We start from the raw sequence: 27,649 nt of genomic DNA on the forward strand, positions 1-27,649 counted from the left end.
CTCATAAGGGGGTTTCAGCCTCAGCAAAATGAACGGCTTTTCAAGTGTGGTCATACCGATGATGAGCAGCCTGGCTCTGCCATACCGCACTTGACCCTCTCGATGTGGAGTCCATTGAGCGGATCCGACAAATGCTGTAATCAACAGTGACAGAAATGACATAGACAATAGATGACAATAATTTGAAGTCCGTCTGCTTATGGAGTGTGTGTGTGTGTGTGTGGGGGGGGGGGACGAGCCTGATCTGATTTACTGTTGCGGAGCAGAGGACGTCGAGAGGCAGCCACAGCGCGTCCTCTGACTCACAAACAGGGCCGAGGTCTTACTGGGAGCTGGGAGCAGGGTAACCCACATAGCCACTAGTGCAGGTGCCCTCTCCATGGGGCCAGGTGGTGGCTAATTTGCTTTCTTTGTCCCTCCTAATGAATCGTTAATTGGTTTGCATCACCCGCCGAGCCGAGTATAGCAGGTGCCGAGTGCTGCTGGTGATGGAGGCCACCGTCGTCACTGGCGAGCCTCCTCGTGCACGCCGACACCTACATTTAACAGGCCAAATGTCACCTCGTAACATGCAGCAGCTTGGCAGTTAAACAGGGCGGACATCGTCATAGTTTGCGCCTTGCTGCTCTAGTTGTCAGTGCTTATGTTAAAAAAAAATGCCTATGAGTTGGTCAATCTATGCACAACTTTAATTAAATGAACTGCACAGTATTCCTCTGTTATATGTACTGAAGATACAATACGTATACAAGGCATGCAGCACTGTTTGTTTCATTTATTGGAAGGATGCTGTGAGGCTGACCTTTGCTCTCGTCACTATTGATTCATTGTTTCGCAATTTAAGGTTTGAAGGGTTTTCTGCTCTCTGTAAAAATCAATTAAATGCCTGAAATGTAAATATTCTGTGCACTGTGAGCCAGACATATGCCAGGATAATATCAGTCGATGTTTACCTTAATGGCATCTTCTCCGCTGCAGGTGGTTGCTCTGAACAAGCGCAGCAAGGAGGCCGAGTCTGCGTTCCTGGGAGTCTACAAACAGCTTATCGAGGCCCCAGGTGAGTCTCCCACTAAGACCAGAGATGTGCATCTTCACAAACAGCAGCAGAAGCAGCGGCAGCAGCAATATAAACATCACACTCGCACACATTACTCCTGGAATTATCTTTCCCCCTTCAACGATCACTTCCCGGAGATCAACCCATCACACCTCTACCACTATCACTGGACCAGCCCTATAAGTATATACACACAGTGACATATCATGTTTATATGAATACACCCAAACCCAAAAGTAATTTTCTTGCCATAGATAGATATGGTGCAACAGCACATGGATATAAGATACATAAAACCCTATACCCTGTGGCTCTTATCTATTTTTCAAAGTCTGTGCTCTCAGAGTGGTTTCCAAAACTCTGCGTGAGGCCACTTCAAAACCCAGCACTGGTCCTTGAATGTAGCCTGGCTGAGGAGCGAACACATCCTCGAGGAGCTCTGCTGTTGATTGTGGAGGGCCAATTAAAATCCCTACTGAAGTCTGGCTTCATGTGGAACGCAGGCCTGATGAGGCCAATGGGGGAAAAGGGAGAGAGGGGCAAAGACAGTATGTTCGAGCGAAGGAAAGACGAATTGTGTGTTTATTCAGTTGTTATTTCAGTGCCGGGGCACGTGCACCGTATTGCTCTTTGTTGCAGGAGACGGCGGCAAAACGCAGCCCAATCTCAGTCTAGATCAGAGAAACACTTGTGGCAGGAGTAGAGAATGCTGTTTACAGATTCAATGAATACAAGATAAAAGTCTGCGTCAGAGAAATAGCGACGGCAGCAAGTGACTTTTAAAGGTCTCCATTTTTCCTTGAAGTCCCCTGCTTGATATTGCACCGCCACCACGCACACAAGCGCAGACACACACACATACACTTTGAATGGAGTTATTTTCTTGATAAGAAATACCGTTCTTTGAAGATATATTCAGTTTGATTTTTTGACCTATACCTTTTATATGGAGGCCTTAATTCGAGCCCAGGAGCGTCTTGTGGGATATATTTAGTCACAATCCCCCCTCAAGTAGAGGATAGTCAACTAAGAGTTGTTGTGTTCAAGACTTTAACATAAGAAGAAAGGCCACTGTCACCATGAACTCTTATGTGTAAATAAAAAACCAAAGTCGTGTTTTCAAGGTACCTAATATTTTGTCCTTTCTGTCTCTTTGTATACACAGTGTATGTGTGGTCATTCTTTGGAGTATACAGTAGTGGACTTTCCTGTGTCAGGTTGCATCAGGTGACGTAACACAGCGAGCCTCCTACCTCCATCTGACCTTACCTTTACAAAGGGAGTCTGTTTCACCGTATCACTGGGGAAAAGAGGAAGCCAGTTGTTTTCTTTCTCAGTCAGAGATTGATAAACAGTGCTGGGCAAGTTGCCGGAAAAACTGAATAAATTACTCTTTACTCAAAGAAAGTTATCATGTTACTTTGATAATGAACTTCATAATGATTACTCAATGGTATTATTTGGTATTTGGTTTAATAATGACTAAACAGCAGATGTAGTTGTAGCCTACATGACTTTTCTCGTATATTGGATTACCATTTGCAAACCTGCATGCTAAGAAGACACAACATGTGAAAGGTGTATTCTTCCCTTTTGGCTGTGTCTAAAGTCAAGCCAATGCAGAAGTGCCGTAAACCTGCCTTCTTTCTAATGGCCATCAGGGGGCCACTCTTTGGTTGAAAAAACAAGTTTCATTGTCACTTTATTACCTCAGTAATTATTATAAACATGAGTTTATGGTCTCAATCACTAGGGTCAAGTATTCATCAAAGCAGAATGATTCTCATTTCATAAATTATGACCCATTCAGAGTAAAATATACGATAAAGCCGGGTATGCTTTAGGGCGTGGCTACCTTGTGATTGACGGGCTACTGCCACGGCGTCGTGCGGTCTGGGAGTTGTCTTTGTTTTCGTTGTACAACTTTAACCCTTTCACGTTGTGTTTTCAAATTCGTGAAAGTTAATTGTAAAATTCAGTAATAAGCTGCTATGTGTAGTATGTCTTCACTGTGCTCTGGACTAATTGGGAGCATGATGGTAACAGGGTAAATTCACGCTGTGTGGACTGGAGGGGATCAGTCGGGGCCCAAGAGAAACTTTTTGCTCCCCTCCTTTTAATGTCAAAGTAACTTCAGTGGCCCAATAAAGGCTCAATGGGACATCTCACTGATGTCCCGACAAAAAGACTATCGTGTCAGATTCCTCTTGCCTCCTCTCGCCTAGTTTCCAAACTTCTACAACACGTCCTGTGATGTTGACCCAAAGCAGCACTTTTCCACGCTCAACTTGGTGGCGAAGATGAAGTAGTGAAAGATGACAAGCTACGATTGGGCAGGGGCACAACTCGTGGTCCTTGTCTTCCAGCCAAGTCACAGCAACAATTCACGACGTGATTGCCTAATCTGACATAGATTGCATCACGAAAGGCAAAAATATAGCGTTGGCCGATCCCGACATTTGTTTCTTTCATAGCCGTTACCCCCCCCCCCCCGCCCCCTCCTCTTCTCTGGCTGCAGCCAAACCGAGGTCAAACCACTGAGAGTATTTCTGTGTTTGGCCCAAGCAGCCTCTGCCATCTGTGAGGAGGGCCTACAGTATCCTGTGCCTGTTTGTCACTGTACATCTTGCTGCTGGTGTCCAAGGTCACAACTCCCCCCCCTCTCCTGCCCACCCCTCGCTAGAATGGATGACTCCAGGTACACCGGAGGACAGTCATTTGGCTGTGGCCCCACTTCATTTCTCTCTGCCCGTCAAACACAACAGCAAGCGTTCCCACCGTTCCCCCCAACAAATGCTACAGCTCATGTATTTTTTATCTTTTGACGGATGCAATTATTCTTTACACGCCGTGCTCGTTAATCTTAATGCAGTTATTACTATTCATTGCTGGACGTTTTTCCCCTCCTATTATTTCATTTGAAAGTGCCTCTCTCTCGCAACGTGTGTGTGCGTGCTCCTTTGTGTGCCGACGCTGAGGCCTTCGGTCCAATCAGAGCGGGCCAACAGCAGAGTTAATGAATGCAAGAGGCGAACAAGGAAAGGAGCTCAATATGTGACCTGTTGTATCTGTCTATCATTAACATCTGGTCACATATCAGTCATCCACTTTGCCGTGCCCACTATTGAATACAAATAACGTATCCGATACATTTGTGAGATTCCGGCGCGATAATGTTCCTCTTTGTTAATGCAAGATAATGCTGCTGTTCAATGGCAACTCGAACGCAACAGTAAACTCAGAACAGAAATAACTTCTTGATGCAAGTGATTGAAGTGATTTCTTGCCTTTTATGAGGCCCCTAAGCCGAGATGTCAATCCACAGGAGTGTTTCATTAGCGCTCTATATTTTGATTTGCATGTGACATCTCCCCATGCTGTGCACTGTAACTCCTACCCAGTCTGGGGCTTGAAAGAGGCCCGTTAACAGAGTTTCCCTAACAATGTTTATATCACCTCCGCACGGTTTTGATCAGTGCAGATAAACAAGTCCTGATCACTGAACGCTGAAAAACAGTGGCAGCTTCTGCCCGAATTCATCGGTTTCCCAGAGATGCACCTAGCTCCCTCCCTCTCTTTCTTTCTTCCTCTCCTCCTCGCCGTCTCGCTCTGCTCCTCTCTGCTGGAGTGTGCAAGAGTGTGTGTGTGTGTGTGTGTGTGTGGCGTTTGAACGTCTGCGTTTGTCGCCACCTCTGTGAGAGCAGCGAGGCCCCGTCGCCAGGGGCGTAGCCTTGAGACTGACGCTCCAGGTGTTTGCTCTTCCTCGCCTCCTCTCAGTGCACACACACTCATCCCTTAGGATCCACCCCACTCCTTCTCTCCTTTAGAACACAGCTCCTTTTATCTGAGCGGGGAGCTCACTGAGAGTTTGTGAAGATTCTGATCTGAATACACCCCTCTAAGTATGTGTGTGTGTGTGTGTGTGTGCGCGCGTGTGTGTGTGTGCCAGGGCCCAAGGCATGTCTGAGGTGTTTGAGTCTTTATGTATGTGTGTGTGTGTGTGTGCGAAATGTTATGACAACAGTGCTTGCTAGTGGTGACCAACGGTACTGCGGAGCACAGCACAAGTGAAAGCAGCCTTTTGTCACATTAGGTCGCACGTCTTCTTGTGAAGTGAGATGGTTGTAAGTGCCTTACATATTCACATCAGATGTTTCCCTCGGCTATGAGATTATCAGCGCAGAACTCACTGACCTTAGTAAATCAGAGTCATTCAAATGCACAAAGAAGAGTTGTCCTTCCTCAACCTTTCATGTACACAAGCAAGCACCAGCGAGAGAGGCCTGCAAGGCACAGCAAGCTGCCTTTATTGTAATTTTGCAGCTGAGTACCTACAGTCAGGATGAGAGGGAAGAGGGAGCGCGGAGGGTGGCAGTCTGTCGGAGAATAAGGACGTATAAAAGCTGATGGAAAATGAAAGCTCTCTGGGCGGGACGAGATTATGCACAAGTGATTAATAAGAGCAGTAATAAACAAAGGCCCAGGAGATGTTTGAGGTGCTTAATAATGCATTATGTTCATAAAAGAGCTGGGCCTCTCCAACTGATCCCTGTGGAGTAGGAGACCCCAGAGGGACCAGGAGAGTGTGCTCTTAAAAGAAAGCAACTGTGTGTGTGTGCAGGAATGTCTGTATGTGTGTGTGTGTGTGTGTGTGTGTGTGTGTGTCTGTGTGTGTGTGTGTGTGTGTGTCTGTGTGTGTGTGTGTGTGTGTGCCTGAGAGCAGATAAGATGTAACCTTGGGATTCAAAAATGTAAAGACTATAGACTGGTGTATTTCTGAGGTTAATATATTGTGATCTGTCTTACATTTCTCATAAATAAGAGACGTTTTATTTAAAAAAAAATATTGACTGAAGTTTGGTTCGCATGTCATCTGGTGTTAATTTTAAATGCTACCGAGCTCTGGCTTTGTTGCGAGCTTTAAAAAATGTCTCGGTATTGATGTCATTCCTTCTCCGTCCTTCAGTCTGTCAAACAAAGACATGGAACAGCAACTGAAGAGAACAGGTTAAAAAGTTTCTCTTTCAGCTTTGTTTTGTTCGCACACAAAAGCCGCCGCTTCCCGCAATCATTTCTTTCATTCCACCGATCTTTTTATTTTTGTATTTTCACACTCCTCCTCCCACATCAAGGTAAAGCAGCACTTCAGTTTGCTATCTGAATATCAAATGCTCGTTGGTTTAAAATGCACCGCAAACAGTAAAGTCATGTTTATGAATTTGTTCCAAGCATTTTCTTTTCTCTAATCGAAACTAATCCTTGACAGGCAGCGAAAAGAGGCAGCAATTTATCCTGCATACCTTGTATCGCTTTACATTGTCTGTGAAGGTGAAAATAAAGACTTAGTGTTCTCTCAGCCTAGTTTTGCTTCTTGACAACAATATTACAGCAGTGTTACTGTTTGTTGCAGCAGCGGCAGAGCGTGTTTATGGACCTTGAAGTCCACTCAGAGGGAAAAAAAAAAACAAGACTGTTTTGAATGAAAAGAAAAAACCTTGGAGCACAGCCTTGTAAATTAATTTGTTCGTGTTGTATGATGGGAACACAGCTGGCCTCATTAACATGCGCACAACAAATAATTATAGCGTTTTTTTTCTCTCTCTTCAGCCAGCCAATGCTTGGCTAATGGGCTTGCTGGGTTAATTATGTCAGAGCGTAATTACACAGGGCCCAGGGAGACATAATGGTGCACCCTGCTGCGCCCACACCGCCTAATGATGGTGTATCGCTGACAGGGCCAAGACGGACCGCCCCGACACACCTGCTTGTCTTGGCGCACACCACCCTGGTCCACCCCCACCCACCTAGACACACATCCTGAACCTGTGCACCGTCCTCCCCGGTGCCACCTGCAGTCCGCTGAGCCGTCCGGCTTCTGACAGGCTTTGGCTCCTGCTTGCTCTGGACCGAAGACTCACCCAGATAACTACCTCCCGCTTGGAGATGTGCAATAGCGCGGCAACGCAGTGACCACAAGGATGCAGCTACAGGGCGGCAGCCTCATTATTGCTCAGTCGAAGTGATGAAATTCAATATCAATGCAGCTGAGAATGTGCAAAAACAATTAAAAAACTCATGCCAACAGTTGTTGGCTCTTAGAAATTCAGGGTTTATCTTGCTTTAACTTGGGTCTTATTTTTTGTACTTCTCTTGATACTTATAATTGTAATTTCTAACTTTGAGGACACACACACACACACACACACACACAGCAAGCTGCAGACCAGTATGAGAATAACAAAACACCTCCAGTACGCCATGCTTACATCATGCTTTATTATACTTTATAACTTTTTAAATTGCTCGTTAGCACATATATTCTTTTTTTCTCCACCCATCAATGGGTAAGAAGGTTGAATCTCAAGGAACTCTACACTACAAACATTATTGTTCAAACTATTTTTTTAAATCACAGTCTAGTCCGTCTTCTATCTCTTGATTATCGACTTACTGGGACTGGAATTCAGCACGGGACTTTCAGATGGAGAGGCCTGCGGTGTGAGCTAAATGTTGGTAGCAATTGAAACACTAATGCAGTTTTATTGTGGTGTAAAGAGATTCTAATGATGCTGAAGACCTTCAACACATTCTCCAATGTCCTGCCTCCTCAGTTTGTATCAGCACGCCACCACTGCATTGAGTCTAAACAAGACCAGCCAGGCAAAGCAACATGAGTCACAGTTTGTCATGTTCACCATGACGATGACTGAGCCAAATCAGACTTCAACAAAAACGTTGATTGGTACGGTTTGGGAGGGGCCGCTCGTCTCCCCGCTCATTATTGAAAGTATTAGCTTGGCCCAGGCAGGCAGGCAGCGCTCTGCTCTGTGATGTCTGCGGCTGCGAGGGCCAGGCCGGGCTGACATCAGAAAATAATAAAAACTCTATGAAGACCGGCCACTTCGGCCTGGAATGGATCGGCCTTTCGGGAGTCTTCCTGAACATCCCGATGGCCGGTCCACCGCTGTGGATAACTTAAACTAATTTCAGTCAATGGTGTATCTCAACCCATCCACCCTATTTCCTGATCTGTATGTCCATTTAAAATCCTCTTGTCAATTTAAATGAGCAGTCAGACGATCAGACTTATTATTTGGAGTAAATATAGGTGAACAGTGAAATTATTCCCTAAACTTATGGTTTCTTTTATTTTTGTATTCCTTCTGTACAGTATGGACCGTAGTTGCAATGAGGGACTTGAGTGTGCACACTTTTCAATTTTACTTCCAAATAAATTAACTTCAAATCCGTACAAACTGTTGGCTTTGTTTACAACACGTCTGATTGAGAGACTGCTTGAGTCTCTTGCCCCAATCGGACTTCGCTTCAGCATCGTCACCATGTTCCCAAATCTCAGACGCTACTATGAGCGAGTGCGATGTTGTTATAACTGATAGAGGTCAAAACTACAATAAATATGACTCAAGTTGTAACAAACCAGAAATATCCTTTAATCTCAGGTGAACAATTATGTTCATCGTTGAACCTCGCTATGTCGTTCTGCTCTTGATGATGTACTAAATGTCCCGTGATTTATGAGTTAAAACGAGCTGCTGTTGCCCGATCAGTTATCATGACCTCAGAGCAGACATCCAATCATCTACAATTAAGATAAGGGATGAATTAAAAATTGATCCGTTTATTTCGCCGCGAGAGGGATGTGGCTCACCTGATGAACGCAATGCCTCGTCAGCTGGGCTTTGTCTCTTGATTAACAGGAATGTGAGCGGTTGGGTTTATGCTGAATTCCTCTTCCATTCTCGGGTTTATTTGGTGGATTTACCATCAGAGCTGCTCTAAAAAAGTGCTTCTTATTAGCCACATCAATTAGCTCTACTTTCCAAAGTTATCAGCAGTCTTTCTGGACTCCTTAACTGTAGATCCCGGGCCCTCCGAGAGTATCCCTGCTGCTCTTCTTTGACGGGGGTTAATTTTGTATACAGACTTTAGTTCTATCCCTTCACTTTAAATTTGACTTTACTTTACTCCCCTGCCACTGATTGATAATCCCGGCTTGTCCATGTGTGAGAGATCCCTTACTATAATCTCTGTCCTTTGATCATTAAAAGTTGAAAGGATATATGGGAAAGAGGCTGATAAAGTGATTTCTGTGACAGTGGGTCGATGGAATAGCAGTGCTTTAAGTCATCCTGTTTGTCTTAGAAGAGCGCTGCTCTTAATAGTGATGTCCCTTGTGACTGATGCAATATCTCCACAGCTGGTGTAACAATGAATGCAGACAATGTTTGACTGTAAACGGTCCTGGGAAAAATAGCTCGATCAATTAAATGGCCCAAAATGTTTGTCTGATGAAAATGTAGATATGGCGAGCTGCAATGTACGGCCAGGATTTCAACAAATTGCACATTTTGTTTTGGCTCTCTCTGATGAGCATTTATGTTTTTTGTGGCCTGCCGGCTCAGAGTTTGCATTCTCTCTGTGGCATCTGGCAAAGTTTAAACGTCTGTGGCTCCAACTTCTTATGAAAAGTCACTTCAGTCAGTGCCCAAACTGAAGAAGGGATCCAATTGGGTTCCACACAGAAGTCTAAGATGAGTGGATGAAAGCTGTGGGAGAAAAGTTTGTGCAGCAAAGCAGCGATTTTCCTCCTCTTTTAGAGTTTTGAAGGGCTCCGGTGTGTGTGTGTGTGTGTGTGTGTGCGTGCGTGCGCGCTTGGCTCTACATCTTGCCTCCCCCCTTGTCAAGGAGCTCCCCTGAGCTTCCCTCTCTGTGCTTTGGCACTAGAAGTCACCTCCTTTGGTGTTCGGCAGGCAGGTACACAACAGGAGCAGCTCTCTCTCTCTGAGCTGTTGAACTTTTCGGGAGGGGAAGAAAGGGAAGGGGAAGATTAAAAACAGCCCTGTGATGTGGAGTGCCGAGCTGCCTCCTGAGAATTCCTGGCATAATAATTTAAATGATCAAATGATACAGAGGAGACTTGTTAGCTGAGAAACAGCCTCCTAGTTGGCCCCATGGGCCCGGTGCTGCCGCGCATGCATTGCAAAACAGCTCCTCTGTTGTGCTAAAGAATCCCGCTTTTTTTTTCTCCCCCCTTTTCAGGAGCAGACTTTTTCTACACTTTGCCTAGGTGTATACTTGGGACTTGAGACTCCGTCACATATTCATGGCAATCTTTTTTGTCTCCTTTTCCATTCATCAGCACATGAGAAGACTCATTAGAGTTGATTTCTGTACATGTGAAGGGTCGGAACGGCACTTGTGTCATTAGGTCCAGCCTGTGAAATTTTCAAAGGCGACTGAGTGGGGAAAGTGTAAGAGTCACTCTTTGGAAACAAGTCTCAGTGGAATAGTGTGTCTCTGTTGAAACTGCGATGAAGAAAAGCTCTGTAAAGTGCTTTACAGGCAGCGCACACAGAGTAAAACAGCTCTTTTTCTTCTTCTTTTTTTAAAAGATCGTGTATAGATATCACGTGAATCTTGGGAGCTGTTTCTGCAGAGATTTGTTTGCGTCTGTTCTCACAGATCCAGCACCTGTGCTGGAGGCCTCACACACCCTGGAGGAAAGGCTGCATCACCTTCACAGTTCGGCCCCAGACAGCGAGGCCCTGGTACGAGAGATCAGCGGGCACTGGAAGAAACACCTGGAGTGCCTTGAAAAGACAGGTCAGGCCAAAATTATCTACATCAAGGCGCAGTCCCACTTGAATGCAATTTCTATTACTGCAGCACTGAAGTGGCTGCTACTGTACAGAAAGTGCTGGGAAGTTAATTTAAAAATACCAGGTCTTAGGAAGGCTGCAAATTGCACCAGCATATCTTGGAGAAATGTGAAAAATGGTCTGACGCTGTGAGCAGTTTCATGTAGGCACTTTGGTTGAAAGAAAATAGTCCCGATAAAGAAACTGCTCACCACAAGGTCTGTGGATTATCCTGAGTAAGCGGATCACGATGTCTAATAAGAGATCTGGCTGTAGAGTTTTTCAAATGTATTGTTTTGGTGCTTTGAGCACCACAAGCCGAGTACCATACAGTCTAAATAGATAAACAGCAGCACGGGTGAGAGGAAACATATGTATTTTTGTTTTTGGAGTGAACTGTCACTGTAAGGCGACTATTTCAAATTTCACATTTACCCGTTAGTATCAGATCACGCAGCCGATGTTGGAGTACTAATGCCGGCCTTTCTCCTCCACACAGAGCCGTCAGAAGACAGTCCAGCAGTCTCAGGGGCAGCAGTGACAGAGGAGGCCCCAGAATCCAGCTCTCCAGCCTCCCTGATGACGCCCAACAGCACACCGGCCCCCGGGGCCCCAGGCTCCCCGCAGCAGAACTACCAGGACCGAGCTGAGAACCGAGGGTGAGAACCAGAACCACTGCCTGCCTTTCACTGACCATCGTTATTGATTTACATTAGAATTATGTATCCAAAATTCAACGACACGAGTGAACCCCCATAAAGGTTCAGTAGGTAACTTGAGTCACTATGTCCTGACAGCAGTGCATGAGACAGATAATCTGTGAATTTGCAAGAATCATCCTCGCTCGAAGGACAACAACCAATCAAAGCCGAGGAGTCTCTAACGCAGCTGTCAGTCACTGCTCACAAACTCCAATCAAACTGTCAAACTAGGCAGCGCTGATCAAATATGAATCAAGATTCTAATTATGAGAAAGTTTGCCCTGGCCGGTGGGCGGTGCTTGGTTTTGGCTCGATTGTTTCAACATGGCGGCCGGGTCACAAACGTTCTCATTTCAAAGCTAAACAGTAAGAAAAAAACAAATGTGCGCTGTGTAGTTTGACAGTTTGATCAGAGTTCACGAGCCTCACGAGCAGTGACTGACAGCTGCGTTAGAGACTCCTCGGCTCTGATTGGTTGTTTTCCCCTCGGGCGCGGTGGATTCTTGTAAATGGGACGTATCAGGATATAGTGACAGTTTGAGCAAATATGACAAAGTTATTGTTTCTATTCAAGCTACCTACTGAACCTTTAATGCGTTAACCAATCCCTACAGCACAGAGCACTGACATTTGATTGAGATATGATTTTTGGTATAATATGAAAGATTGCCAAGGATAACCCTTCAACGTTCCAAACCGTATCTCAATGCAGAGAATTTTTAACGATATAAGAAAAATTACGAGGATTATTTTGTCTTCTACTGTAACCCTGTACAAAAATTGGGTTGGGTTGTAGTGACAGCAACTTTGAAAGGTTTTTAAAATCTGTCTTTGTGAACTTTGTCACACTTGCTGTTTCTAGCTGGTAGATGGGTGGGATTAACACGTTTTTTTTCTGTCTCGTGGCATTAAGTTGCATGTTCTGGCTTTAAATATGTGGCCGTGATGTAGAGAAATAACAGGGTTTTTTTCTTCCTAGGGAGGAGGAGGAGAGCGCCAATGTGGGTTTGTCTGACAGACTATCAGAGGCCGAGGAGAAGATCAAGGTTCTGCATTCATGTAAGTGGTTTAAACACTGACACGTACTGTAGCTGTTGCATTTATTTTCAACCTGAGCCAGTACGTGTGCGCTTACTGTGAACTGAAACACAAAAGCACTCGCTGCTTTGTTGACAAAGGTTCAAACTGACACATCTATGAATTACTTTTTGTTTTCATCATGTGTAACAGTTTAACTTCCTCTTTCAATGAATTCTTTGACCGTTCATGGTGTCCCCACTTCGGCAGTGTTTGAAGTAAGATTGACTTGTATTTTGAAAAGACTTGAGCAGAGTGCGTTCAATATGCAATGGGCTCATTGCTTGGCCTTCAATATGGCTGCTTCCAGTTTTTGTGAAAACTACTTATCCAAACAACTTCAAACACAAAACTGCACTTCCGTGGGTCATCAGCAATGCACCCGCCAAGTGTGAAGTCAATCGGATGAACGGTTGTCAAGAAAACTCGTAGGACAGACAAAAGTTATATTGGCAAATGTATTCAGTAATGTAGCTTTAAGGTCATGGTTCATGTGTTTTCTGTCAGTTAATATCTCACTTCTCCTGCTGTCTGCCTCTCACCAGCTTTGGACACTGCACAGACAGAGCTGCTGGACCTGCGGTGTAAATACAACCAGGAGATGACGAACAAGTAAGAGTCTGCCTCCGATATTACCTTTTGTGTCGACGTGACCGTACCACATGTTTCTGACAAACTTTTCTATAAATCTTCGCCCCTCTCCCTCATGTCGTCGTGGTCACTGCCATCCTCTGTGGCCTTCCTCACTGGCGCTCGTTGTGGCATTTCAAGTCTTCTTTGTTTTGCCTACATGAACTCATGTCCAGTGTAGAGCTGAGGAATGCCATTGTAAAGGCGGAGAGTGACTCAGCCACTAATGCAGGTCGATGAGAGAGTTCTTGTGTTTGCCTTCACCGGCAGCCGGGCCATGACAGCCCTCAAGAAGAATTGCTCCATTTAAAGATTGCTTCAGAAAACACTCTACCTTGTCCTGGTCTTTGAGCGCAATGTATCCACCGCACGCCTGAAATGAATCTGAGCTTGTATGAAGGATGTCGATAGACATTCAAAGTAAACACTCCTTTGTTTGGGTTGTGCTCCAGAGCACAGTCAGCCGCTGCTAATGGATTTTCTCCCAGGCTTAATCCATGGCGCAATTGAACTGATGTTTCTAGACCCACTGCCATCCATTTTGTTGGATTGGACACATTTTCAGTTTGGGCTTACCTTTTTGTGTGCCGCTGCAGTTTGAAAGACCATCTCTGTTATGTTGTGTGTCATACAGTTTCCTCCGTGCCCGACCCCAGAGCTCCAAGCTGCAGTTTTCCCTCCCTGACCCTGAGCCTCTGAACGCCGGGCCGGCCTTTATTACTCTCACTGACTGTTTCCTCAATGTTGATAAGAAAGACAATTTGTCTGCTTCGGCTTGAGTAGCTGGGCAGGTAATCAATACAAAACATTTTCCGTACTGCACAAGTTCATTAAACGTGGAGCTGACACCTGTTAGTGTTCGCTGTCAGCGGGGCGCCTTCTATTCTGGCCTTATTGATGGGACCGGGGCATCGCCAAGACCCTCTGAAACCAGGGCTGCACCACACTGAGAATCATTAATGCGAGCAGGTTTGGCTTGAGACTGTTTCACTATCCGACTGTAGATATAGTATTGTCTTTTTCTTTTTTTGACCTAATGATTCCATTGGATCACGAATACTCCAGGTAATTATGCAGCCTGATGTGAGACAATAAGAGCAGTTAAGTGCAAACATGAAGGAGGATGAAGGTTCGGCTGAATGTGGTTTCTTTAATGTGGATTTAAAAAAGTCTTAATATGTTCTTTGAACACATTTTTCTTTTGGTGAAAAGGACTACTGTGTCCCGAAACGCGAGAGAAACCTATGTGCATATTTAAATCAATCACAGCATCCTCGTTAATTCATCCCTATCTACCTTTTGAAAAGCAGGTCCCACGTGTGCAAAATGAAACTGTTGAACTTCAAACAAACCTCATGAATAATCCCTCTGAGCTTCTGTTTAAATTAGACTACTCTGATTGTAGGATGTATGAGTTCTGAGGATGTGAATCATACGTACTGTACATCTATGGAGACATAGCTATGATTAAGGACACAGGGGTCATTTCATCTGTGCTGTTCCTAAGTATCTGTGATTTCCAGTGACCTGTAGGACTTTATAATCAACCATTACACACAAATTACACTTTTTTGGATAATGATACTTGTTATTCTGAATATCTTAATGTGATTTTAGTTTTTGTATTTAATATTTCTTTACCAGAGTTTTCCTAATATTTTGTACAAAGCTTTGAAATCCTGTAGGGTGATACGTATAATTGAACAGTAAAATGAACTGATTGAAATACACACTTTTTCTGGAGGCTGGTAAAATGTTTCCTATGGAGGTGTGGTTACACTGCAGGATTTTGGACTTATGACCTCATTATTTCTTAAGTCCTGGCTACAGTTCCGCTGTATGGTACTGAAGTGTCAACAAAGGGGCAGTGGTGCTATTATTTGCCACTTTATTAGGTACACCACTAGGTTACCTAATAAAGATTAGGTTTGGCCACTTTGGAGGCTGTGTAACTGTACAGTGTTATACTGTGAGGTTTTTATTTACCCTCATTGATATAAATGTGGTGGATAAAATATTAGAAACACCTCTGAGTTTAACATTTGCGTGTGTCTGAGATTATGGATACGAGTGGTGTAAGATGACCTGTTTAACAAGAAAGGAAAAAAGTCCTTTATTAACAACATAACTTGTGATAATATAATAGCTGTGAACATGGCTCAGAAATCCCGCGGTTATCTGACCGGGTGTGTTTGTTCCAGGGCGGAGGAGGTCGACGCCATCATGGCAAATCTTGAGAAAGCAAACCAGGTGAGTACAGTCTTCCTCTGCACTTCTCTGATTGAGATGCTCCTTCGTTAAGGTAATCACTCCTGTAATCAAGCCCTGGCTTTAATTAGACACCCTCCGTCCTGTGTCCCCCCCCCCCTCCCCCCCTTTCTTCTTCCTCCCACCTCCACCTCCCCTCCCATGAGTGTGTGATTAGCGAGTGTAAACCTGAGCCCCTGTCGGTGGCCGCTATGGCAGCACGGCTCCACTCAGCAGAGAACAGCAGACTGCCGAGCGCGATTGATGCCGGAGCGCCAAACGCCAGGGTTCTTAGTTATCTCACTGCCTTGATTGCTTCCTTTCCTGGTGATACCTCTTTTCTTCTGCTCCTCTCTTCTCCCCTCTGCTTTCCTCTCTCGTGCTCTTTTTCTCCCTCTGCTGCTCTCTGCCAGCAGCTCCTAGATAAATGTTCTCAAAATGAATCATTAATTAGCAGGCCGGGTGTGACAGAGCAGGTAAACAGTTTGGGGAATAAAGTGGGCTGACTAAACAGCCCCCTCAGCAGAATAAACCGAGTGGCTGCACTCGTCAGCGCGGGCCCCTACTCAGGTTTTTCACTCGGCTCTAAAATCTCAGAGCAAGGGCGCCTCCTTTGATCTATGTGTATGCTCTCACCTTGATCATCTCATTAGCCAATTGATGCGGCCGGTGTACGAAAACGGTAACGCTGTGATGCTATGTCTGTGCACAGAGAGCGGAAAAGGCCCAGAGGGAAGTGGAGAGGCTAAAGGAGCAGATAGCCAGTGGCCAGAGAGCCACGACAGGGAGCTGCCATCCAGCAGAGGGCACGAGCAGGGTAAGAACCGCGGGACTCCATTATTTGATTTTTGTGTTCTGTGGTGGAATGTAACTGAACCTACTCAAGTACTGCACCTTCGTACAGTTATAAGATACTTGTACTTTACTTTATTACGTCCATTTTATGCTACTTTGTGATTCTACTTTAATTGTTGTCTAACTTTTATTCCACTATATTTATCTGACATCTGAGTTGCTTGTTACTTTTCAGATTTTACAATAAGACGACCAGCTGCCACGTTAAAATTCTGCTTACATGTTAATGCATCACTGATGATAATACCATATATATATATATTGAATAAATATATAATTGTTCATCATTTAGACAAGGTCCGTTTTCCTGCATTATGTGTGCTTTTACTTTTGATACTTTAAGGACATTTGGATAATAATGCTTCATAACTTTACTTCACACACGTCTGCACATAATGGAGTGTTTATAAATTGTGATGATGCTACTTTTACTTCAGTAGAGGATCTAAGACGCTTGTTTTCATGCCTCCGAGCCGGCAACAGCTGTGGCCAGAGGTTGTTTTTTTTCGGGTTGTCCCTCCGTCTGCCGTTCTCACGAACGCGATATCTCAGGAACACCTGGAGGGAATATCTTCATATTGGCACAAGCATCCACTTGGACTCAAGGATGAACTCACTAGATTTAATCACACACACATTTTTTGGCAATAACTCAAAAATGTAAATGCTAATTATGACAATTTCAGTGTCAAAGTGTCTAATAAGATAAAATGATGGCATTTTGAGACGGACTTGTCTGACGGAGGCACACAACCGCAAGGCTGTTATTCTAATTCTTGTTTTTGACAGCTTTTAGGATTCTACACATCATTGTTTCTGCCACTTTGTAGTTTACTTCCTCAGTCAACACTATGTCCACTATGATGATGTTTGTCCCCTCAGGTTTTATTTTGAAGTTGAAGGTGGTGCTGTAGGTGGTGCATATTGAAAATATAGATTTATTTTTAGACTGAGACTTAGAGTTTATTCCCCAATGACTCCTCAAGGACCTATGTAGACATGGATTCACATGTGCAAAAGTAAATAACAGCAACACCCATTGCCCAGTACAGGACAAATACAACACAAGAAAAATATATATCAACAAAAAATCGGTCAAATTTTGAATAACGTCATGAACATAGCCATTATCATTTTTAAGAAACTGAACAAGATTGGTTAACTTAACTAATATGTAAAGATGCACATCACCTTGATCACCTGTCCAACATATAGTTTAAGGTCTTAAAACATCATAAATATCTCCTCTTTGAAATTGACAAGCTACGACTAACACACCTAAATGTAGACAGACTTCTTGTGTTGGAATGCAGTATTAATGCAGTATTAATGGTTACTTGAAGTAAAATTCTCTCACTTTCCAACTGCCGGAATCATATCAACACTGCAGAGGTTTTGATTCACTGGCTGGCCTCTCACCTTTTCTCCCACCCATACTCCTTTTGTCACTTTCTTTCCCGTCCCTCTCTCACGCTTTGACTCCTTCTCACCCTGTCAGGAGAAGAGCGAGAACGGCGAGGTGTTGCCCTCCCAGCTGGAGGCTGCCTTGCTGGCTAAAGACCGCGAAATCCTCCGACTTCTAGAAAACATTCAGCGACTGCAGTTCACGCTACAGGAAGTCCAAGAGACCTCGGCCAATCAGATCCTAGAGCTGGAGCGCCAGCTGGCCTACAAGACGGAAGCTATCGAGGTGAGTGGCTGCGACATGTGAGAGGTGACAGAACACGGCGAACACCTTCCTCAGTCCTCCGATAACTAATGAGACTCTCATGAACATGAATTAAAACACGCTGCTTCTGTTTTTCCATTTCAGAGATTAGAAGCTAAACTGCAATCCCAGATGGACTATGAAGAGATTAAAACTGAACTCAGGTGATCATTCTAGTGTAGGCTGAGTGTGTTTAAGTCATTCACAATAATGTGACATTTAGTCCCAAAATAATGACTTTCTCTGCATGTTTGCTTCTGTCCGTAGTATCCTAAAGGTCATGAAGATGGCTTCAGCAAATGGCAGCTCGTCCCAGGTATATATATATATATATATATATGCTCCTGCACCATTTCAGTTTTAACCAGACTAGTCTTTCTCTTAGACCTTTGGTTTCTTCTTAATGTTCTCTTGGTGTCGGGGAAGAAAAACTACAGCAGTGCCATTGAATGCTTCACTGATCGTCATCCATTATGGGGATATCTACAGCCGCTGCAATTGATTAATCGAAAATTAACAGCTTTTGTTCTTGTGTGTGTTTTTGTGTGTGTATAGGATTCTTCCAAGGCTGCAGAGGCAATTTTGCTGCATAAAGAGGCCTTTCTTCCTTCTCACAAATACCTGCTGGATAAGGCCCGAATTTTGCACAGCATTGGTAAACTAAAGGGCTCTCACATTTGATTTTTGAATGTAGTTTAAATAGATAACCGAACAATTCTTAACGAAAAAGAAGCAAGTTTCTAAAAACTCCCCATAATTCAATGACTGCTTGGTTCTCATTGGTCAGTCTCAATCAATTCTGGACTCAATGCTTAAATCTCTTTGCATAAACCGAGCCTGCAAGATGTACTAATTTGCGCTTGCACGGATAGAAAGCAAGTAAGTCAATGAATTAAATATCTTGGAGCGCCTCAGTAGCCGAGTGGTTACAGCGCATGCCATATAACAGCAATGACCCGGGTCAGATGCCAGCATTGGGACGTAGGTTGCATGATATACCCTTCTCTCCCATAAAATCTACTGAATTAAGGAAATACCTGCTATCAGCTAGATAATAATTACTAGGTTTGTTTACACTTGTACTAACCAGCGTGTGTTATACTTGCTTTCTGTCACCAGATGATGACCATTCTGAGGATGCAGGTAGGGAGACTGGAAGGCCGCCCGGCTCCCACCCCGGCTCCCACTCGTCCTCCTCTCATGCGGATGGCCGTCCCTCCCCCAGCCCCGGCCTCCCCACGCTGGACGGCTCCTCCTCCAGCCACGATCTGCCCCGTCCGTTTTCCGTGTCGCCGTGCTCCGGGGACAGACTGTCAGGAGACCACATCCTTCACAAGCAGCTCCTCTCCCCACACTTTAAAAAGGAGGGCCTCGTGGCTTTTCCCACCGCCCTCTATGCAGCCAAAGTCGCCCTCATGTCAGCCACCCAAGGCTCCGTGGGGTCGGGCAGCGTCGACGCCGGCCTGCCCAGCGACCAGTCAGAAAGCGGCAGCTCGACTGCGGGAGACGATGACCAAGTGGACACGGCAGAGATCGCCTTCCAGGTGAAGGAGCAGCTGCTGAAGCATAACATCGGCCAGCGTGTGTTTGGCCACTACGTGCTGGGCCTCTCCCAGGGCTCGGTCAGTGAGATCCTGGCAAGGCCCAAACCCTGGAGGAAGCTGACTGTGAAAGGCAAAGAACCTTTCATTAAGATGAAGCAGTTCCTCTCCGATGAACAGAACATCCTAGCACTTAGGACCATCCAGGTCCGACAGAGAGGTGAGTGGAAAAGACAAGTGACAGAAAATGTATGCAGGTTCAGGTGAGAATGAAAACGCTCTATTTGTATTTGTAGCCTGAGCAATAAAGATGGATTTTAAACATTTCCAAACCATTGTTTTGGAAGTGTGAATGAAATGTCATTCATATTCACCCACTGCATTTACAATGACAGTTAAAGGATGAGTCTGGTGATATTCTATATATTTCTTAATACCAACAAATCTATGAATAGACTAAAACCAACAATGAATTTATCTGACTAAGAAGTATTGTGTGTGTAGCCAAAGCCTGATAAATCCCCTTCCTCTGTGCTCCATTGTTGTCCACAAACACATCCCTGAGCCGCACTGCTGCACTGGATGACAGGTTCCTTCATTGTCATGAACATGGGCTCCGTAGTTTATTTTGAGTCAATCCCACATACAACGTCCTGCTGCTAGAAATACTCACTAGAACAACAAATATTCATTCATCCGCAGCTGAATATAGTCCCCAACAAATAAAATATTTACTCTTGTTTGAGCCACGTTTGCTAACATCTATAGTGCCCAGCTGTTGGAACATAGGCTTTTCTGAGAAATGAAAGTATATATTTGTGACCCTTTAAAAAAAATGGACATCTTGAGAAAATGTATGTACTTGGCTTTGGTCGTGTCATGGCATTTGTTGGCAATAAGAAAAATGCAGACTCATGCTTTATACTTTAAGTGGAGTAGGTTAAAGTCAACAGTTACTCTCATCCTTGTTCTGTCTTGAAAATAAAAGGTTTAGATAAAACAGGTGAAACAGGTGTCTCCATAGGTAGCCAAAGCTACCAAAATAAGATATACAAAAAGAAAGTTGCTGTGAGAGTTTTCAAGGGACGTACCAACAAGTCTTTAGAGCAGATGTAATTATGCCATCTTGTTTTGGTGGCTCAGCTTCTGGACCTGTGTACGTTTAAACCCTCTAATCTACTTGGACCTCATCCTTGACTTCATCGCGGCTTCCTCTGCCCTGTTTGTAGTGTTACTTTTAAACTTTGTTTTCTCCCTAGATTCACAGCGTTTGAAAGTTGAGCTTCCCGTATACTGCAACCTCAGACAGCACGCGCTCAAAGGCAGCCATTGATCTACCAGTCAAAAGCAAAGCCTTGGAACTGCTCTCTGATCAACCATCCCACTCATGCCCCTCCTCTCTCCTCTATCTCTTTCTGTTACCCTCTGTGGCAGGGAGCATCACTCCGCGCATCCGAACTCCTGAAACTGGGTCAGACGACGCCATCAGGAATATCCTGGAGCAGGCCAAGAAGGAGATCCAGTCCCAGAGGGGAGGTGAGGATGGAGCTGCGAGTCATACGTCATAGTTAAAAGCCATAGTGATTGATTTTCTTTTTCATCAACTACAGTGAATTTTCTTTGCATCTAAATTGGAGAGGCGAGTTGAGAATGCGTCAGTGTCAGAGTGTGGGTCTTTCTTGTTTAGGTGAAGGCAAGTCGTCTCTGAACAGCTCATCAGGCAGAAGCAGCAACGGGCCGGGCAGCAGCTCTGACGAAACCATAAAGAACATCCTAGATCAGGCCAGGAGGGAGATGGAGGCCCAGCAGCACGCCCTGATGGAGATGGAGGCCTGCGGGAGGGCCCCGACTGCCAGCTCAGGACCTCAGGTAGAGCGTCTGGGGCCCCCAGAGCGCTCCAGGGGCCTGCCTCTACCCATCTCCATCAAACAGGAGGAGGGAGGCTGCGTTACAGTCTGCATGGCCAACCCCATCCGCAGCCCCCAGACGCCCCTCAGTGTCCTCTCCCCGGCCGCCTTTGTCCAGAACATCATCCGCAAAGTCAAATCAGAGATCGGTGAAGTGGGCTCCTACTTCGACCAGCACTGGTCTCATGAGCGAGGGTCAATGGTGATCAGTGGCGTAGGTAGCTCCCTGCCCTTCAATTCAGTCTCTCCCTCCTTGTCTTCCTCCTCTTCCGGGCCCTCCGCCTTGCCCCGGCCCTGGCCCCGTCTGGAGAACGGCGAGTGTTGTCCCCCCAACAGCGAGGAGGCCTCCGCCGCTGAGGACGAGCTGGTGCTGGGCCGGCCGGTGGAGGTGAAAGTGGAGTCAGACACATCGGTAAGTGGAGAGTCCCCTGGGCCCGGAAGGCTTTCCTACTACCCGGGGTACATCCCCCGAGCCCTGAAGCCCACCGTGCCACCGCTGACTCCAGAGCAGTATGAGATGTACATGTACCGAGAGGTGGACACCCTTGAGCTGACCAGGCAGGTGAAGGAGAAGCTGGCAAAGAACGGCATCTGTCAGAGGATCTTTGGTGAAAAGGTCAGATGTTGCTCTTTATCATTAAAAAAACCCTCATGCATGCGGCAATACAAGCAGCCTGCTAATGCTCTGCAGAATCGGTTCTTACTGCGATAAATGTGGAAGGCATGAGAACAATCACGTTGTAATGAGATACAATAAACATTTTGATATATCGAACTGAATAAATTCTTTTTTAGGTAATAATGATAATTATCTCTAAGATGATATTAATTTGTCTGGAATGATTTGCAATTTGCAACCCAAATTGTATCGTCAGTTTTGCTTTAAATACCTTCCCACCGCGTCACAATACGCACCATGATCAAGGTTTCACAAACCGGAGCAGCTCCACGGACAGGCTTGTTTTTCGTCACAGATACAGAGCCATGAGAAAGTATTCGCCGTGTATTGCATATTTGTCACACAGAATGTTTTCAGATCTTCAGACGGCATGTAATATTGACCAAGGTCTTCTGACTAAACACAAAACACATTTTAGCATTTATCTGAGGAACGAAGTAATGCAACAATCAGATCATCCATGTGAAAATGTAATTGCCCCCCTTTTAAATGTAATAAAAGGCTGCACCACTTTAGCAGCAATAACCGCAGCCCAACAGCTTTTATAATATGATGTCAGGTTTTCACTCACACACAGTGGAAGAAATGAACCTGGTCTTTATGCAGAAAGACACGTTAAAAGTGAAGCACGCTGCAAAACTTATTGTGTTTTTTCAGCATCTCCGACCTGTTTTTGCGGTTTGGATCGTTGCCTTGAGGTATAAGAGTTCGGCACTGGGCAGAGTTCATGCTTCCCTTAATAATAACAAGCCTAATAATATCATGTTTGACTGTTGGTATGACGATCATACCACAGTGGCTTCAGGTAGAGCTCTGCGTATCTCTGCCCTATTGGATTATTTGTCATACCAGGTATGCTAGAACCTGCGTTGTCTGAAAAGTTACACTTGTTACGAGTCTTTCAGGCCATTATCCTATAAGCCTTCCGGGCTTTTCTGCATGTGAGAGAGCAACGGTTTCCACTTTGCCACTCTCCTTTGAATCCTATTTTTCCATCTCTCTCTTATTGTGGGGCCATCAGCTGTCCTCTGCTGAGAGGCCTGTATTTCTTTGGATGTTCTGCTGAGATCTTTTGTGACTTCCTAGATGAGTCTCCTTGTGGAACCTCTGGGAGTCTGGCCACAAGTTTTACCCCAACACTGTATTCTGCACGTGAATAGCTCTCACTGTGGTTAGAGATAGAGTAAACTTTATAGTCCCAGAGGGGGAATTTGACTTGGGCACAGTGCTACAGTGCACTGCTTAAACTAAAAAAAAAAAGAAATCACAAAAACAACAGCCATTTTAGAACGTAAGAGAGATTTGACATTGACAGCACGGCAGCTTAAAAGTACTTGTGTATTTGCCACACACGCATAAGTCTTTCCAGTCTGTACGATTTTCATCTCGTGGAATTTCCTTTGTGGCACAGTGTGCTTGTAAGAGTTTTGTGGGGATTAATAGACTATGATGGTAAGATTTATTATAAGTATTCAACTGTCTGCCTGCAATTCAATCATCTAAATCTAGTTATTAGTCGGATGTGGTTGATTCAGTAACAAAAGCTAAATACTTTTTTAAAATGGGTGCTATCAGTGTTGAATAAGTTTGTTCCTTAAAATAAAGGAAATCATAATTAAAAAAATATATTTTACTTTAGTCAGATGTTAAAATCGATCTAAAATATTATAACCATCCTCTGTAACAAATATGCAGCCGAAGAGGAAATGCACAAAGCTGCCTTTTATAAGCACTGTTCCTGAATTGAGCTTCTCTATGTTTGTATCAGTTTTCTTTTGTTCAGCTCCAGAAAATATGGCTTTATTTCCAGAAAATCCCATCGGGTGTTTTCCTACACGCCTTTGTTATTTATCACATCCTCTGTGGAGTAGATCAACACGTTTAGGTTTCATGCAGATTTTATTTTGATGATATTAAGGGTTCAAGTCTTAATTCTCCAGCTTGGGACTTTCTGTGAGAGGTAGTCATATTTGTAAAGACTTGACTGTTGACCAATGTTTCTGGCACATTCAGGTGTGTGTTGAGATTCTATCCACGTATCGAAAAAGAAAATATATAAGAAAAAAACCAACATTAAAAAAACATTTTTTGTTGGTTTATGTCTAGACATATTCTCTGAGTGAAATAATTTATGATCAGAAACTATCAGCAGTCTACTTCACCATGGATTTTTTTCATCTCTATAAACTGCATCTGACAGTATTTGATAGACTCAACCTAAACATGTATGATGTGCTGCTTCCCTCTAGTGGTTGTTTGCTGAAAGTGTATCAACTGAGGCAAACCGATATTTTTCTTGTGTGATAATAATTTGGTAAATCAACTATTATTTACACATGTGTTGTTAGCAGCACGTGTAGGTCCGACATTTTAACCCGTATTGTATGACACAGGTGCTGGGGCTTTCTCAGGGCAGCGTGAGCGACATGCTGTCTCGGCCCAAACCGTGGAGCAAGCTGACCCAGAAAGGCAGGGAGCCCTTCATCCGCATGCAGCTGTGGCTACTGGACCAGCTAGGCCAGAGCCTCAGCCAGCCCCCGAACCACGTCCACGCTCTGGGTGAGACTGCAGTTAACACACACACACTCGCATCAAGCGTGCAATCTCACTTAGGATGCTTTAGTACCTAAAAAAATGCTGAATTAAAAAAACTAAAATTGATGCAGTATTTAACTCTACATAGTGGGACTTTGGCTACATGTAGGCGACAGACTTACAGGTTTTCTTTGTGATGCCTCCGTTCTCCAGATAAAAGCCCAGTGACGGCCCATTCCTCGCCCTCCCCGCCTCCTAGCCCAGCAGAGAGCCACCCAAGTCCTCTGGTTGAGCCTGTCAGCCTCTCCCTGGAGAGTAGCAAGGAGAACCAGCAGCCTGAGAGCCTGGACATGGAATTGCCCCCCCACCCAGAGGGAGGGAAATCCACCCCTGGCCTAATGGTCCTGCATCAGCCCACAAACCCACTGGGTATCCAAGAGATAGTGGCCATGTCTTCGGAGCTAGACACCTACGCCATCACCAAGAAGGTCAAGGAGGTGCTGACCGACAACAACCTAGGTGGGTCGACGTTCACACTGCGGGGTTAAGCCGACACTGCTTATGAATTCAGACGCAAGTCCGACATTTGCTGTGTATGTTTGTTTCCCACAGGCCAGCGTCTTTTCGGGGAGACCATCCTGGGCCTGACTCAAGGCTCGGTGTCTGACCTGCTCTCCAGGCCCAAACCCTGGCACAAACTCAGCCTGAAAGGCAGGGAGCCGTTTGTCCGCATGCAGCTGTGGCTCAATGATCCACACAACGTAGACAAGCTGAGGGCCATGAAGAAGATGGAGAAGAAAGGTGGGGACCCAGAGTGTACACTGTAATATCTTTCAGTGCAAGTTTGAGAACTTGCTGGCGTTTTTGTAATCCCCTTACACGTAATCTCACTGTCTTCCCTTCAGCCTATCTCAAAAGACGATACGGGCTGCTGACCACCGGCTCGGACAGCGACTCGCCTAGCACTCGTTCCGAGTGTGTGAGTCCGGCCTTGTCCTCGCTGGACCTGTGCCCCTACAGCCAGGCGAAGAAGCCTCGGGTGGTGCTAGGAGCTGAGGAGAAAGAAGCCCTGAGGAAGGCCTACCTCCTGGAGCCCTACCCCTCTCAAAACACCATCGAGATACTGGCCTCCCAGCTCAAACTCAAAACAAACACTGTCATCAACTGGTTCCACAACTACAGGCCAGTCCAATGACCTTTTCATAGTTTGCTAATGGCTGCCTCTTTTGTTTTCATCACTACTATACATTTACTTCCAGCTGCAACTACACACCTGAAATCTATATTTAAAACTTGACTATCCTGACGCTTGAGTGTTTGTCTGTCTAACAGTCTGTCTGTGTGCAGGTCCAGGATGCGACGGGAGGTGCTGATGCAGGGCCTGCTAGACAATGACACAGATGCCGAGCACCACAGCTACTCCCCCTCAGTGACGCGGAGCCCCCAGTCTGACGGAGAGGAGAGGAGGCTGCAGCAGCTCTCAGGACACATCCACTCCAGCCTTCCTCTTAGCGCCAACACCGCACTGCCTCATGTCAAACAGGAGGAAGACGAGAGGGAGGAGGGAAAGGAGGGCGCCATGAAACAGTCGAGAGTCCAGTGTTTCTCCACAGCGGTACAGTTCCCACAGTTGAAAAGCGAGCACGAGGATTCCATCGCCGGCTACCGCGAGCCACATTCGGCTGGCCAGAGCCTGAGGCAGGAAGAGGGGATGAGCAGCCAGGCTCAGGGGCTCTACTCTGGCACAGTCTCCATAGACGGCCCCCAGAGAACCATCCAGTCCAGGTACGAGGGGGAAGACTCCGGAAAGTCACCCGTTGACCCCGTCAGCTTCAAGGCTTCGTCAGAGCCCTGCCGCAGCAGCCTGGAGGTGTCCCTCAACTCCCCCTCTGCTGCATCTTCACCCGGCCTCATGATGTCAGTCTCCCCCGTCCCCTCTTCCTCTGCTCCCATATCGCCCTCGCTGCCCAATCCGCCCTCAACGAGCACCAATCACAGCCTGGACCCTAACCAGCTCCCTCCCTTCCAAAGCCCCAAACTCAACAGAAGCACTCAGAGACGCAATGAGAAAATGGCCAACCTCAATAACATCATCCACAGGCTAGAGAGAGCAGCCAATCGAGAAGAAACACTGGAATGGGAGTTTTAAGTCCCCTTTTACTGTATTTAGTGCTGAAGACCCTCGCGGCACATAGGAGAGTCTCAAATAGAAGCCTGAACGGAGCCTGGCTCCTGAAGGCCTGTCCTCTCAGACTGATAACTCAAAGGAAACGGGAACGCAGAACATAACATATGGCTGAATTCCCTACAAGAACTTGAAGAGTTGAAAAAAAAATTGTGTATTTGTTTTTTTTTGTTTTTGTTTTTTTGTTGTTTTTGATAATGCATACTACTTTGAAATATATGTGACAGCACTAGCTGTTGTTTTACCTATTGGACTTGACATGAAGACTTTTGCAGCTATGGTGTCATAAAATGTACACTGAAGTTCTGTTGATTGCCACTGGGTGAGATTAAAAAAAGACCCCTGTCTTAAGCCATTAAAAGCACTATAACTATTTGAAAAGAGACATTGACCAAATTTGCTACTTTTTGAATAGCAATTTTTCAGATTTTGTCTGTAAGACTGGACAGTTTAAGTCAAGTAACATGAAATCCTAATACTGACTGAGGGATAGTCCTTTAAGACTCTAAATATTCAACATCTTGTATGTACTTAGTTTCTTGGTGATATGTTTTGAAATATTTGTAACTCACGTATAAAATGTGGTTGTACATGTTGTAGAATTGTCTGCAATAGCCTTCTCTAAACCTGATGTAGCATGGTACTCACCTGACCCTGTTACCCTCTGTAGTTAGTCACCTGTGATTATACTTGAGCGAAAACAACTGGAAAAAAAAAAAGTTGAAAACCCTGCAAAAAATATGAAAAAAGGAAACGTTAAATCTAACGAGTAGAGTACTTTTAGTGTTTTTTTTTTTTCTTTGTATAATCCTTGAGGTTTACAGTTTAGGGCCCTTGTGCTTTTGGTAGTAAGTGAAACATTCACTAC

General features: G+C 45.0%; 1 protein-coding gene across 1 annotated transcript in view; it reads left to right on the forward strand.

Annotated features, from left to right (window-relative positions):
* Nucleotides 1-26,745, forward strand: part of cux2b (cut-like homeobox 2b) — a gene marked incomplete at both ends in the record, with an annotated part of 86,063 nt that extends 59,318 nt beyond the window's left edge. The window contains 19 exons of the mRNA XM_079160489.1: nucleotides 979-1,057; nucleotides 10,541-10,681; nucleotides 11,216-11,375; nucleotides 12,397-12,476; nucleotides 13,040-13,106; nucleotides 15,326-15,374; nucleotides 16,084-16,188; nucleotides 17,725-17,916; nucleotides 18,040-18,098; nucleotides 18,202-18,250; nucleotides 18,490-18,589; nucleotides 19,054-19,695; nucleotides 20,910-21,011; nucleotides 21,163-21,998; nucleotides 24,455-24,620; nucleotides 24,810-25,115; nucleotides 25,209-25,397; nucleotides 25,502-25,778; nucleotides 25,944-26,745. Coding sequence (XP_079016615.1) covers nucleotides 979-1,057; nucleotides 10,541-10,681; nucleotides 11,216-11,375; nucleotides 12,397-12,476; nucleotides 13,040-13,106; nucleotides 15,326-15,374; nucleotides 16,084-16,188; nucleotides 17,725-17,916; nucleotides 18,040-18,098; nucleotides 18,202-18,250; nucleotides 18,490-18,589; nucleotides 19,054-19,695; nucleotides 20,910-21,011; nucleotides 21,163-21,998; nucleotides 24,455-24,620; nucleotides 24,810-25,115; nucleotides 25,209-25,397; nucleotides 25,502-25,778; nucleotides 25,944-26,745 — 4,401 coding nt within the window. The remainder of the gene's footprint in view (nucleotides 1-978; nucleotides 1,058-10,540; nucleotides 10,682-11,215; nucleotides 11,376-12,396; nucleotides 12,477-13,039; nucleotides 13,107-15,325; nucleotides 15,375-16,083; nucleotides 16,189-17,724; nucleotides 17,917-18,039; nucleotides 18,099-18,201; nucleotides 18,251-18,489; nucleotides 18,590-19,053; nucleotides 19,696-20,909; nucleotides 21,012-21,162; nucleotides 21,999-24,454; nucleotides 24,621-24,809; nucleotides 25,116-25,208; nucleotides 25,398-25,501; nucleotides 25,779-25,943) is intronic.
* Nucleotides 26,746-27,649: the final 904 nt, after the last annotated feature.

The sequence above is a fragment of the Pholis gunnellus genome, assembly GCF_910591455.1.
Source record: "Pholis gunnellus genome assembly, chromosome: 6".
NCBI lineage: Eukaryota > Metazoa > Chordata > Actinopteri > Perciformes > Pholidae > Pholis > Pholis gunnellus.